This window comes from Aptenodytes patagonicus, chromosome 3, assembly GCF_965638725.1.
Source record: "Aptenodytes patagonicus chromosome 3, bAptPat1.pri.cur, whole genome shotgun sequence".
Classification (NCBI taxonomy): Eukaryota; Metazoa; Chordata; class Aves; order Sphenisciformes; family Spheniscidae; genus Aptenodytes; species Aptenodytes patagonicus.
The window spans coordinates 104,601,285-104,615,282 of record NC_134951.1 but is presented as its reverse complement, the minus strand read 5'-3'; the positions used below and the strand labels follow the sequence as shown (position 1 = coordinate 104,615,282).

Below are 13,998 nucleotides of genomic sequence, written 5' to 3'. Positions count from 1 at the left end.
CGCCGCGCAGCCATTTCAGGCAAGCACGGATGCTGGGCTTTTGCTCTTTCCAGTGCTTTAGGAGTTTTACTCGCTTTGAAATACCACCTCCCGCTCCCCCCTTGCCCCGCAGAGGTTCAGAGCTATCGGGAAAGTCCTGCGCTGGCTCACCACCTGCCACGGCAATGCAAAATTAACCTGCAAGTGTGTGAGGGTGCGGGTGCTAACGCTGCAGGTGGGAAAGGAGCAGCCCCAGGAGAGGGAGCGGGAGGCTTTGCCCCGACCTGAGCCAACCCAACCCGCCGCGCTGCTGCTCGAGTGCCCCGGGGGCATCCTCTAGTGGCTGCCAGCAGCATGGCGCGCCAACCCCCAGGGAAAGGTGAAGGGACCTGCCCAGGAGGAAGGCAAGTGTGAAAAATAATAACAATTAAAAAAAACCGCACTGAAAAATAGCATTTTGGTAGTCATCTGTTGTGTGGTACTGCGGATGCTGCTCAGTTACCGTTTGAGATCCCAGGGGTGCTGGAGGTCTCTTCAGTGAAGACAAAGGCTATGAAGCTGCTACTTTTTCCTGCGCTAAGTAAATAGGAGGTTTTTGCAACGGACCTTTCCTGGCCCATCCGGGTGCTATGGCAGTGACCTGGGGAGCAGCTGGTAATGGGGATTTTCTTAAAGCAGGCCTGGTTGTTAGCATTGCTGCTGCCCTTGCAGGTGAAGGGTGAGTGTGTAAGAGGAAAGGAGGAAGGCAATTATCCATCAGGGGTTACTCTCTCCACTTGCCATGAAGTGGATGAAAAGTGCTGTTTCTTGGGAGAGCCTGTTAAATATTTTTGCGCAATAAGCCATAGCACTGAAATAACATCTCTCCTGGCTTCTTGGCAAAATATCCCGTAACCATGCAGCGCGTGTTACTACATTTCCCTGACTCCTCCAGGGCTCAGCTAGGAAACACAAGACAGTTTGGAGCGAGTATTTATCTGACAGCCTGAAGTTAATTCTAGATAAATGAACTTGAAACTATTTCCTTTCTTGTCAGTGATGACAGAGTGAAACTCTAGCTAAAGTGAAAAAGAATTTTCTATCAGGTCTGTGGATCACGAGGATATACAGTGAAATATGTTCTGCAGTGCGATTACTAGGACAAGAAATAGTAAACCTGCCCACAGCAGTGTAAGCCTGGTGCTGCTCTGGATATGGGGAAATTTGTATTCAGGAGCACAGATGACAGTCTGAACACCCGCTACGTTAATAATTTAACATTCATACGTCCACGATAAATCTGATGCAGCAAAACCATGTCATTGTATACACTAGGGTGTTTCCTGTTAATTCAGGAATAAAAACAGTGAAATAGAACATGCAGCATATGCTTCAGGGCTCATTGATCCCTCCAAATTTACTCTTCTCCTTAAACAAAGGTAACAGGAGGGGTCCTAATAAATCACTCCTAAATAGTTAGTGTTTTCTGGGAGATGATCAGTGATTCACCTGATGCTCAGGAAGGGACACGAATTAGACCTTTAAGACTTCAGGTGGTACCTTTAAAGGCATCACAAAGAGCAATCAACACAACCAAAACAACCCAGATTTGGAAATCTGCTGTTTATTTAAGTAGTTTCAATAGTTCAATACCAGCTGGGGACTTAGAGTGGCAAAAACTACCCACCTATCAAGTTAACGCACCGTGCTTGGAAGCTTTAAAGGGGATTGGTGACAGTAAATCATGTGCTATATTCTGGTGCTTCCTTCAAAAAATGAAGTTAACACTTTTTAAAAGTGGAGAGTGACTGCTTCCCACTTATCCCAGACACAGAGCTGACAAGCCCTGTGCAAGCTTCAGCACAAACTGATCAGCTGAGGGCTGTCTCAAGCAGAGCAACCTAAGGAAGAAGAAGGTTAGGGGGGATCATTGGGAAGTGTTTTGGGGTGTGGACAGTACAGAAAGAAAACTGGTTTTGCCTGGCATCTGCTTTTCTTACAAATCTTTATCTTGGCTGGGGTTCGCCTTTAATTGGGCAGGCTTACTACCACTTTCTACTTCAAATAGAAAATACTGAAACTGATTCATAGCAGACAAAAGCTAATTGCAGCAAGGATGTTTTGAGTTAATGGCCTCCTCAGACGTTGCATATTAACTCAGATGTATAATTCATATGCAATTTTGGAGAAAAAAATGGTCAAATAAAATATTCAAATGATTATTGATCTGCTAGAACTCACCATGAATGTGTTCAAATTCAAAATATTGTTAAAAAGTATAATTTCTATGGATAACAATACAATATTGATACCTTTCCAAAAAGCCATGCCTGCTAACCTAAAACATAACCCACAAACTTACCAGTTAATGCTAGGAGGGAGGGAAAAGTTGTTTTTAAAGCAAATGTTAAAAACACGGTATATGCTATACAGTCTGCTGCCCAGTCCTGGACCAACAATGATCTTTCTGTCTTCAGGAACATGAGATATAAAAGGCGAATTCCCTTTATATAGGTATATCCTATGTGCCTAAACTACAGAAGTGCTCTTAGTTGGTAATTGTCCAGGCAGGGCTAGAGTTAATTTCCTTCTCAGTAGCTGGTACAGTGCTGTGTTTTGGATTTAGGATGAGAATAATGTTGATAACACACCAATGTTTTAGTTGTTGCTAGTTAGTGCTTACACTAGGCAAGGACTTTGCAGCTTCCCATGCCCTGCCAACTGAGAAGGCTGGGGGTGCACAAGAAGCTGGGAGGGGGCACAGCCAAACTGGCCAGAGGGACATTCCATACCATGTGACGTCATGCTCAGTACATAAACTGGGGGAAAGCTGGCCGGGGGGGGCCGCTGCTCGGGGACTGGCTGGGCATCGGTCGGTGGGTGGTGAGCAATTGCATTGTGCATCACTTGCTTTGTGTATTATTATTACATTATTATTATTATTATTATTGCTATTATTATTTTATTTCAATTATTAAACTGTTTTCATCTCAACCCACGAGTTTTTCTCACTTCTACTCTTCCAGTTCTCTCCCCCATCCCACCAGGGGGCAGGGGGGAGGAGTGAGCGAGCGGCTGTGTGGTGCTCAGTTGCCAACTGAGGTTAAACCACAACAGTAATAAAAATAATTTCCTGGCCCAATTTTTCTTTCATGCTGCTCTGTGATGTGAAACACATGACTTTCTTGGGTTCTTTTTTCTTTTCTTTCCTTAGAAGTGGTTAGGTTTCATTGCAAGGATAAAGATATCTGGTTTTACCTATGATAGGAAGTTATTGTGTAGCAATAAGAGGTTGGTTTGTGCACTGTAGTTTATGGTTTGGCTTGCATTTGTAACTGTGTGGTGTGTACAGGGACACTCCTGAGGAATAACGTGATAAAATGGCTGCACCGCATCGTATGATTAACAGGCGGAGAAAAGTCTGATTTGTGACTTTTTTTTTTAACTCCTACGTACACAAGTAACTTGGCAGGCTGCTATTGCTGTGGCGTGTGAGGGGCCTGCCAGTCCTGAGGCTTGAAACAGAGGCAAGTCGCTAAATTCACCGCTGGGGCTGCTGTCTGCCCTGGGAAGGACCTCGTGGCTCCTAAACTACGCTGGGGCATACTGTGGGGGTTTCAGCACGGTTTTGCTCTGGGTAGTTCCCAGCGTTTCAGCCATCCTTATCCATAGTGTGGGTAATGTGTTCAGAAAACACAGTTTTTCTTTGACCCCCGAGATGCTCATTATGAGTATTTATTTGTATTACTGTGATGCCTAGGGTGTAGTGTTCACGGCTGAAAGAATGAGAGTTATAAATCAATGTTTGTACTTGCAGAAACAGGAAAGAAATATGGTGGGAGCTGAAAAAAGCTTACAAAAGGCTCACAATAATTACTGCTGGAAAACCTCTCAGCACAACAGATGGATCCTCAAGTAAGTCAGATAAATCAGATCACGATGTGAATGGAAATGCTGAAATTCCACAAGTTGCACAGATTTTTTTTTCTTGCTATTCGTATCTTTCCTTGTGTGTGATGAAATTGGCTTTTTAGTACAGTACAGGCTATGAGCTCTCCTGTGCAGATCTGATGGCCTTAACAGGAAGGCTGCGTAGAAAAAAGGCCACAGTCACACGATGTGGGGAGAGCCTGATGTAGGAGGTAAGGGGACAGAGCTAAGCAGCAAAAGTATGATGCATAAAGGAGGTAAAGAAATGTACTTGTCCGCATACAGTTCTCAAATCCAACAAGTCTGCCCTCCGATCCCACTCATATGCTGGGAGAAATCCACTTGGAAAGACAGAAGTAGGATGTATATGAAGGGTGGGTAGGGGGGGAAGGATTGTATGTATTCACAAAAACTCCTTCCACTAAAGAATTTCTAAGTATTTCGTAACACCTGAAACAATTCCAGGTAAAGCCACTGAGATTTGATCCTTGCCTACATATAGCTATTGCTTAAATAAGAAGAAACTTAAAAAAACCCCAAACAACCAAGCCCTCAAAAATATAATGCATAAAAGTGTGTAAGAAATTGTGCTATGCACGCATTTCTTACCTGTTTTTTCATACAACAATTTTGCTAGAGCCCACACCAGAATCTATTCAAATGAAACAGGGCTGGATAAAGAGAGAACGCAAATAACTTCATTTTTGTCCCTGGTATTCAGAGAAGCAGGTGCAGGCAGAGGGAAATGTCTGGATTCCAGTGGGAACGGAGGGGGTCGGCCCATCTCGGGACGGACCTCCAGGTGAGATGGTGGCCTCACTGGAAGCAGCAGCAAAGCTCTCAGCTGTTTCTCTGGAGGCAAGCTTTGGTCCGTGCTACCTCTCGCAGCCTCAACAAATGCTAACGCTCAAAGCTCTGCGTGGTGCTGAAGAACGGTCTCAATTTTCTTCTATGGGTTCGTTGTTGTGTATTTTTGCATAGAACTATTTTATTTCATTCACAGACACACATGAGCTTTAAAAAGTTGAGTAACAGCGCTGTGGTGAACTAAGGATGTTTCACTGGCTTTAAAGATTTCGGTAAGGCTGTCAGCTGGAGGAGGGCTGTCCAACCAGGCTGTCTTTTTCAGAAATGTTTAAACCAAGAGTTTGCTCTCTGACTCCCTGTGGAAAACGGTTCTGCACCTCAATGCCCTGCATAAACTTTCTGCCAGTTAGCCCTCTATTCAGGGCAGATTTGCACCTGGTTTATGGTGCTGATGTTTCTGTTATCCTCACTATGTCTTCACAACCATGTCCCTGGCAGGCATTTGTTTTTCAGCCCCTTCTGATGCCTAGCATAGTTAATTTCTTTAGGGTATGTGTTTTTTAAAGAAGTTCCTTGGTTGTTCTGGTGGCAATGAGATGCAAACCAGAGCTAGAGTTCTTGAGGAGACTTTGCTTCTGTCTTGCGTTCTGCAGGTTACGTGAATCTAGCCACCATGCGGGTCCCGCTGACAAACTGCTGCAGACGGAGGCAAGGCGGTGCTGGTGGTGCTCTTAACTGGTTGGGGAATTACCATCCCTGAACACGCTCGTTCAGTGGGCTCCTTTGAATAGTTTTCTCCTTTGCATCATGTTTTTACTCCTCCATCCTGCTACTAGGCAAGGTAGCTTGAAACCAGCTTGTTTTCACAGTAGTTCTGACTGCTTCTGCCCTCCCTGTAGCACGACTGTGAGCCTGATGTTACCTGCCATCCGCTCAGCCGTGAAACCTTGCTCAGCTTGCACAAAGCCTCCCAAACAAAGTACCTCTTCCCTCCCCCATGGGTCTCCAGGGAAGGGGATTTTTGCAAGCTCTCCCTAGCAGGTTAGACACAAAGCAATCCTGGCTCCTGGCCTAGAAGAGGCTGCCAGACGTTTTCTTCATGTCAGCATTGCTTATCGCTCCAAGGGAAGAACCGAGCATGTGCCTCCCTCCTTTCTTCAAGCTGCAATTAGCAGGGAGACAAAGCGGCTCTGACCAGGCTGGCATCGCAAGTCTCCTTGACCCAGGAGAACAGAGACAGCCTGGCACATCTCCTCAAACCAGCTGCTGCACGAACTCTGCCCAACCTTCCCCCTGAATATTTCTCAGTCGCGAGCTTCAGAAGGGAAATTCAGGAGCCCGGCCACTTGCCGCTGGCAGCTCAGGGCATGTCATGACACACTCCTTACTCTCTTTGAAGGAGGTTTGCTTCAGTGCGATGTATGAGACGCTCCATCATCAAGTCGCCTGGAGACAAGATAGCACAAAATTCCTCACTTGAAACCAGACACTCTCAGTGAACCGATTTCATTGCTTCCATACTTAAGATATATTTTTGACCTCTTGAACAAACAGCTTAAGGCTTACCTGCAGACAGGAAGCAATTTTTCTGATGCCTTGTCAGTTGAGGCAAAAGGTAAAGAAATATGATGAAGTTACAAATACTGTGGACTAGATTTTTAGTCTTTCCGTGTTATTTACTCTGTAAGTGGTTCCAATGAAATAATCTAGACAACTCTATAGTCTAGACCTGCCAAAGTATCCCCAACATCTTATTTCCAAAACATTAGTTTGAGTATGTGTCAACATAAAAAGAATTTTTTTCCATCTAAGAAAATAGATGCTAAAAAATGCTAAGAAATTAGTTTAAGAAATAGCTGAGAAATTTTAAATACAGATTACGTACATATAACTATCCTGTAAAACATTTATACGTAATATACACACATATACACATACTTACTCCTACCATGCTTTTAAATGCTTCTGTAAAGATTTAATGAGTATATAGTTCTCAATACATCTGAGTTATCACTTTCCACTAGATTTGACTGGAAAATGGATTCTCAAATGAATAACTATACTTTTGGGGTATCAGCTAATATTCTCTCACTCACATGGCATTTTGCTTTTTTCCTACCTACAAGGGCTTGCAGAATGCTGGGGGTTATAGCACAGGTGAGTAACACACGAGCTGTCTGCACTGGTGTTTTCAGGAGGAATTGTTTCTTCCAGGACACACAGACGACAGCCTGCTAGTGCTTACACGAATTGTGACTTCCTTTTCCATGTGTATTTTTAATAAAAAAATATTATAAATAGTGTTGTTAAAATAACTAATTAGATGGAAATGCTTAGGTGTTTCTCTTCCAGACCTGAAAAAGTTGCAATTTCTATACTGATAGAACCTATGAATATGCTAGCAAACCTTTTCTAGTGCGTAACTTGTGTTCACATGCTACATTACTATTAACATAACATACTTCTGTTTCAAAATAGTTTTGAATTTCTCCTAGTATGATTCTACATTAAGAAATTAACATTTAAAAAAGGTGCATGGAAACGTGCAATCGTGTGTGTATGTGTGTATATATGAAGGTACATATTTAGAACTATAAATCACATATAAAAATTTGCCTTACCAAACTTGTTCTCAAATTGAATTTTCTTGTCTCATGTCATGCTTGAGACCAAGATTCAGTTGCCTATTTTGTATTACAAAGGTAAGGATACATTTTTAAGGAAAAGTAATTGTCTGCAACACCTTTATCGGTCTCCTCTAAAGTCACGTTCCTGAAGAGTATTACCTAATAATTTTGGTTTGATAAAAGTTAAGTAAAGTACTTTGAGGGGGTGGAGGGGGAAACATTGGGAACTGAGCTGTCAATAACTGACCTCTGAAAAATATCACTAAGGAAGCATTTTCAGACTGAAATTGAAGTCTAAATTTCCTTGTTTTGACTTATGCTCTGTTTATTCAGGCAATACTGCACGCTACGGCCCAACAGCTAACACAGGAATGCCCTTCCCTGCCAGTTTGAAGTGTGTTGAGAAGCGCACATCTCTGATACCCGCTAAAGCCTAGCGGTAGTATCTCCGTTTGTGGATTTGCCAGCGTCCATCAACATAGTAAGTAAACTTAAATGTTTATAGCTTTTGGTTAGCAGAACAAAAGCATTTCTGTAGTTGTTTTTTACAGGCTGAACAGTTTGCAATCCCAGGACTAGAGGATGCTAAGGGGACTGATTCGTCACTACCACCATATGTGGGGAAGAAAGATTAACTACAAATCAGGTTCTCTACTAAGATAGATGTGTTAAAATTAAGACACTTGAGAGCCTCATCTGATCACATCCCTTTAACAACAGGTATTAAAAATTATGTACATTAAAGCAAGACTAAGGGTGTTTTCTTTAAATCATTTTATGATGCTGTCAATGCAAAGAAGAATCATTAGTAAAGGGACAACTGAAACAATTCAAAACAAATATATTTGAAATGCAAAATCCAATTCAGTCAAAAAGTATACATTAACAGAAGTAAACAAAACTGAAAGTTGTGAATATAAAAAAAATTCCTTTTTCTCCCCTTTTAAATTAAATATACGGAAAACAACTTCGATGATAGATAAAAAGTTTCTCTGCTCAAAACCAGTACTCAAGTGAAGTTTTAAGTACTTCTCATAACAACGATGCAGTTTTTGATGGTTCAGCTAACATTAATTTTCTGTTAGAGGCACGTGTATGAGGGTAGGGCAGCATGAGTATTTTGCAGTTTTAAAATACAACTCTTAAGCTGTTTCTCAGGCAAGATAAACAATGATTTCTTATAAAATGTCACAAGTTAAGGAGTGGTTTTGGAAACCTAGAACTGCTATGTATACTTTATGTATTGATAGTGGTCACTGTACCACCACTAACAGGGCATTGTAAAAACATTGTATTCCATAACATTGCTACTTTTTTAAAATTTTATTTAGCAGGAGTGAAGAAGTGGGACTTAAGTTACTGTGCACTTTATGCAAGATAACATGCAGTTTTGGAACTGGAATATAGCACTTCATCTTCCTATTTTACTGACTCCCTCTGTCAACACTGCAATTACGCAGTAGCAGGGTGCCGTACATTAAGATCACAGCACCACAAAGCCTAGTGTCTTGTAGACAGATGAAACAACTAGTAGAACATACCTGAACATCTCTCCCCTGAAGTTTCAGACTGCAGTAGAGCAGTTTACCTAGCTTCTGTAACGTTAATCGGCACTTAATGCATGCCCCAAAAAGTACACTCAAAGCACTCATTTTATTTATCTCAAGTTGAAACTGTTTACAGAAGGAGCATTCTTTCACATAATATTTTCAGATTGTGAAGGTTTAGTATTTATATAGCCTCTATAGGTTTGATAATTTCAAACAATCATTAATATATTAGGAGAGCATTAAATGTTCATTACGAGACTTTTTTCCTTTAGACTTATCTCACTTGAAATAAAAGCCTAAGTAAAGAAAGACAACTTACACATTTCACTGTTCCCCGTTACCTCACAGAATTCCACTCCCATACTCCCCATAAGACAGTGTACTGCCATCTGCAACTTGAGAACCACAAAAATATGAGAAATTTGGTATCTGATCTTTCCATTGCAGTACAGCTTGTACTACTTGCAGCTAATTCAGATTCTGCCTGTGTGAGTGAAAGCAGCACAACAGCCCTAAAAGCAGCTCACTGTTGTTTGTGGATTGGTGCCCCTTGCCCCACCTTAATTAGAAAAACTCAGCAATGAGGTACTGCAGTAGTTGGCAAATTCCACAGTGATACATAAAGATTATAGCAGCAACTTGTGTAAGAACAGTGAACTGTATTTGACTGGTATTCTTCAATTAGAAAAATCCAGTCATACATTGTAATTCACAATTTAAATACCGAATGGAATCATTTAATGGCATATCGGGGATGAAGTCCCACAGTTTATGAATCAATGCGTTCACACCAGGATTCCTCGCTCAGCACCGAGCTGCCTCCGCAGTCAGTCCCAGCGGCTGATTCTTTCCTGCTCGGGGATCAGGCTCCAGTTGGGCGAAGGCTTGTCGGTCGCCAGCCAGTCAAAGTCATCCACCAGGTTCCAGTTGTTTCTGTTTCTGTCTAGCCCAGAAGACTCGAAATCTCTCTCGATACCAGGGTAGCTCCAGGCGTAGGGGGCGAAGGAGATCTTAGTGCAGTCCTCGATTACGGCCCGGCTGGTCACCTGCACGTAGAAGCGACAGTCGCGGGTGCGATGACTGCGGAGCTGCTGGCAGGCCAGCACCAGGAGGCAATCGCTGCAGCCATCCACCAGCGCGGAGGTGGAAACGGGCCCGCAGAGCACGGTGCAGCCCCGGCAGTCCCGCATCCGCAGCGTGTTGGCGTTGCCGCGGAGCCGCACCCGGCAGCCGCGCAGCTCGGAGAGCACCACGTCGCGCTGCAGCAGCTCAGCGGGGCCGAGCTCCAGCTCCTCGTCCTCCGCGCCGCTGAACCCGCACAGCGGCGGCCCGCCCGGCTCCCCTTCGGCGGGGCCGTAGCCGGGGGCCGGCGCGGCGGCCGCAGGCCGGGCGGGCTCCGCGGGGCGCGGCTCGCTGCCCGGAGCCGCTTCTTTCTTGAGGGTCCGGAAGGCGAATTTCTTCTTGGGCTGCAGCTGCTGGCGCCGGGCCGCCAGGTCCCCCTGGAGCCGCGCCACGGCCTCCTGCCCCTGCCGCACCTCGTAGGGCGCCAGGAACCGCACGCTCTCGGTCAGCAGCTTCTGCAGCCCTTGCAGGCGGGCGGCCGCCTCCTCCAGCGGCCCCGCCGCCAGGAGCGCCTCCACGGCCTCTCGCTCCCGGGCGAAGGCGGCGACGAAGAACTCGCTCTGCTCCTCCTTCACCACCTGCGCCTCCTTCTTCTGCCGCTGCCGCTCCACGCCCTGCTGCCGCTCCGCTTCCCGCCGCCGCAGCCGCTCCGGCAGCACCGCGGCGGCCACCTCCGCCTGCAGGGGAGCCGGGAAGGCGGCCGGCACCTCTCCCGCTGCCTCCATCTTGCCTCCTCGCTTCCCCTCCGGTCACTAAGCGGCCCGCCGATTGGCCGCCGGCAGCCCCGGTTGCGTCGTCGCCGCTGATTGGCGGGCTGGGGGGCTCCCGGCGGGAGGGGAGGGGGAGGGGAGGAGGGCCAGAGGGAGGGGTCTCCTGTGGTTTTAAAGGGGCCGGCGCCTCTCTGCGGGATGGGGTGAGTCCTGGCGGCAGGTGCCGCGCTCCGCGGGGCGCGTTATCCCGCTTCCCAAATTAGTAGCCGGGCTATAAATAACCCCCTGCCCTCCCCCGCCTTCCCCCCTCTGCGCGCGCGCGTAAGTGCCCGCTTCTTCCCATTCTTCTCCTTCCCCCACCCCCTCCCCCCTCCCAGGCCGCGCCTGCGACGGGGAGTGCGGCGGCCCTCGGGCCGGCGGCCCGGGGCGCGGGGGCGGCCCCGGCTGCAGGCGCCCCCCGCCCGCGGCCCTTCCTGCGGGCGGCAGAGCCGGCGCGGGGCCGGGGGCGGCTTCTCCCCGCCGCGGGGGGCTCGGGGGAGGGCGGCTCCGTGGCGGGGCCCGGGCGCGGCGGGGAGGGCGGCTGAGGGCCGCTGCCGCCTCAGCCGCGCTGCCTGCCGCAGGCGGTGGCGGCAGCAGCGGCAGCAGCAGCTCTCTCCACCTGCCGCTAAGAGTAGTCGGGCCGCGCTGGCCGCTCGGGCCTTGTCTGAGCGGGTCGGGTGTTTCTGGTAGGCGTCAGGCTGCCCCGCGGCCGGGTGCGGTGCCCGGTGGTGGCGTTCCCCGTGCCCGGGTAGGCGCGGAGCCACGGGCCTGGGCTCGGCTGGCGGCTTCACAGGGCCGCTGTCTTCAACAGGCTCTGTCAATGCAGCGTTTCGATAAACCTTCCCTACTGTTTCCTCTTCTGCAGTGAAGTAGTTATGAAAAAGGCTGTTAACGCTTGCAGGTAACTGCGAAGGTGCTGCCAAATGGAGTGTTTTTCTTCTTAGCTGCTTATTTGAGTTCTTGAGTGTTTTGCTCCAGAAGAGAGTTCAGCTCTTGAGGGAAAAGCGGTGCCTGTGGATTACTGTGCCCTAGAGGGAGGTCTGTATGAGAAATCCACAGAGGCCTATATGGAAACGTGGCAAGGAAGACTTTCTTCACGTGTTTAAGTTTTATAATTAGGAGATGTGTTTTAAGGAAATTTGCAGCAGGAACCAGAAATGAAGTACGCCTGGCTACAAGGTAGAAAAGTGACCATCGTTCTGATGTATTCTTTTGAGAACTGCTCTTCTATTTCATGGAACGTTAATTTTGGCAAAGAAAGTTAACACAAAGCACTCTTTCAGAAACATATGAAAATAAATTTAACTACTGTCCAATTCTACAAATATCTCCCTTCCCTTGGCGTTTTGAAGTTACCTATAATAAATTAACATAGGACCTAAAACTACCCATTGAAACAAAAAGGTGGTAAACCCAAAGTAGATATTCCTAATTTGCTGTCCTCTACTTGGTGATAGCATGAGGTTTTCGTCTAAAATTCCTGTTTGGAAGTATAGATTGTTAAGCTACTTAAGGTTAGCATTTGAAAGTAGCCTTAGCTTGAAAGTAGCCATTGTTTTCTGTTTCCTGAGAAATACGGTTTAATGTCTGTGTTAGACATGATATAACATCATTAGAGGGTAGGGAGTACCTGATGAACCTTATATGTAATAATGTCAGCCCGATTAGGATGACAGAAGAAAGGCAGTGAAATGCCTTTAATCCTTGTAACGCATAAAGGACTTGCACTAAAATAGAGAATATGCTTTCCTTATCGTTGTTACAATATAAAATCAGGGGATTTCAAGGGATCGTTGTATAACAGTAGTACTTTGGAGCAGGTTGGATGGGGGGCAGCAGGATGGGTAACATCGTGGTTAATGCATTACAGCTCTTAACTGTCATAACACTGCAATGTTAATGCGTCCAGAATTTTGTTTCTGAAAAATTAGATTTTTAGTCTTAAAAATTCAAACCTCTTACCTTGTAGAAAGGGAGAATGCTCAGTCATGAAGACGGAAGGATATCTTGAAATATTCTCACTTGATTTTTTTTTTCCTACCAATGTGTTTAAATGATGCATTTAGTAAGTCTTAGGCATTTTTGCTAACAAATAGTCAAATCCACTCCTGCAGTAATTGCAGTAATGTTACATTAGGCAGGAACATGGTGCAATTAATTCACTGTAAAAAAAAAAATCCTGATTTCCATTGTGTTTCATAAGGAAGATGTGTAAGTTTCATTTTACATAGCAGGCTTTTTTGCCTTATGCTCCCATGAGTGTAGGTAATACAGATGGCAACAGTGATGCAAGTGCTTATCCCATACATGAGAATATTGACAGAAAAAGGCTTTTGCTGTTTTTCAGTATGCACAAATGTTACTGGAGTATGGCTTTGGTATTGTTACACAGATGTGACCCGGTAGATGAATTGCAGTGGGTAAAACAACTTTATATATGAAAAGATTACAAGAAAACACTAATGTAGACAGCTTAAAATAAATGTTAAGTATTTTATGCTGCTATATCACTATGCTATAATGATTACTTTTTATTACATTGGGGCACTTAGAAAGCTAGGTATTCTAAATTGTTTTTTCTAGAGGTGATTGGAGGTTTAAATTAATGAGGACCAAATACACTTCTGAATAGGAGCTTCTGGGAGCGACTGGAATCTTTTCACCTTGCTAATGCACGCAAATGATTTTTGGGTTAGAAGCAAAATAACCCCAGATACAAGAAGGTGAAGTGTATGACCATAATGAAAACTAAAAAGGGAGCAGTAAAATTCTTCCAACTATCTCATCTTGATGTTCCAAAATTACTTTCCACACTTACAATTTGAGGTTTTGGTATAATTGATACTGGTGTGTATATATATATATTTTTTTGTGGTAGTACAAAGGCTGACAATTTTCTTCCTGACTTTGCTGGCAGCAACTTTTATGTTTTAAGGCTGCTTAGCGTGCTCCATTAAAAGCCATAGAGAACAGAAGATTTACAATTTCCCAAACAGTAACCGCCTGAATAAAATGTAAGCCTTCTAGCTCAGGCTTGCAGTCATTTTGGTAAGCTGTGACAAGCAGTTTAGATGTTTGAGGATATTAGATAAAAGTAAGATACATAGTTCTGTCTGTGTTATAATTTTTTCTTACTTCCCCCCTCCCCCCCCTGGGATGTGCTTTAGTTCCTCTCTGGTTTGAAAGTAGATAGTAGTCATTTCAGTAAGACCTTTTGCTGTTGCTTGGACTGTACAGTGTCATTTGTTTTACGTG

The 13,998-nt window shown here is 45.2% G+C and overlaps 2 protein-coding genes across 2 annotated transcripts in view; one reads left to right on the top strand and one right to left on the bottom strand.

Annotated features, from left to right (window-relative positions):
• Positions 1–8,103: 8,103 nt before the first annotated feature.
• TBCC (tubulin folding cofactor C) lies at positions 8,104–10,719 on the bottom strand. Its single transcript, XM_076335332.1, has one exon. The coding sequence runs from the start codon at positions 10,717–10,719 to the stop codon at positions 9,700–9,702; it is 1,020 nt and encodes a 339-aa protein (XP_076191447.1). The 3' UTR covers positions 8,104–9,699.
• A 163-nt stretch (positions 10,720–10,882) lies between these two features.
• BICRAL (BICRA like chromatin remodeling complex associated protein) overlaps positions 10,883–13,998 on the top strand; it is a 46,798-nt gene continuing 43,682 nt past the window's right edge. Inside the window, exon 1 of the mRNA XM_076334470.1 lies at positions 10,883–10,907. The gene's annotated coding sequence lies outside the window, so the exon portion shown is untranslated. The remainder of the gene's footprint in view (positions 10,908–13,998) is intronic.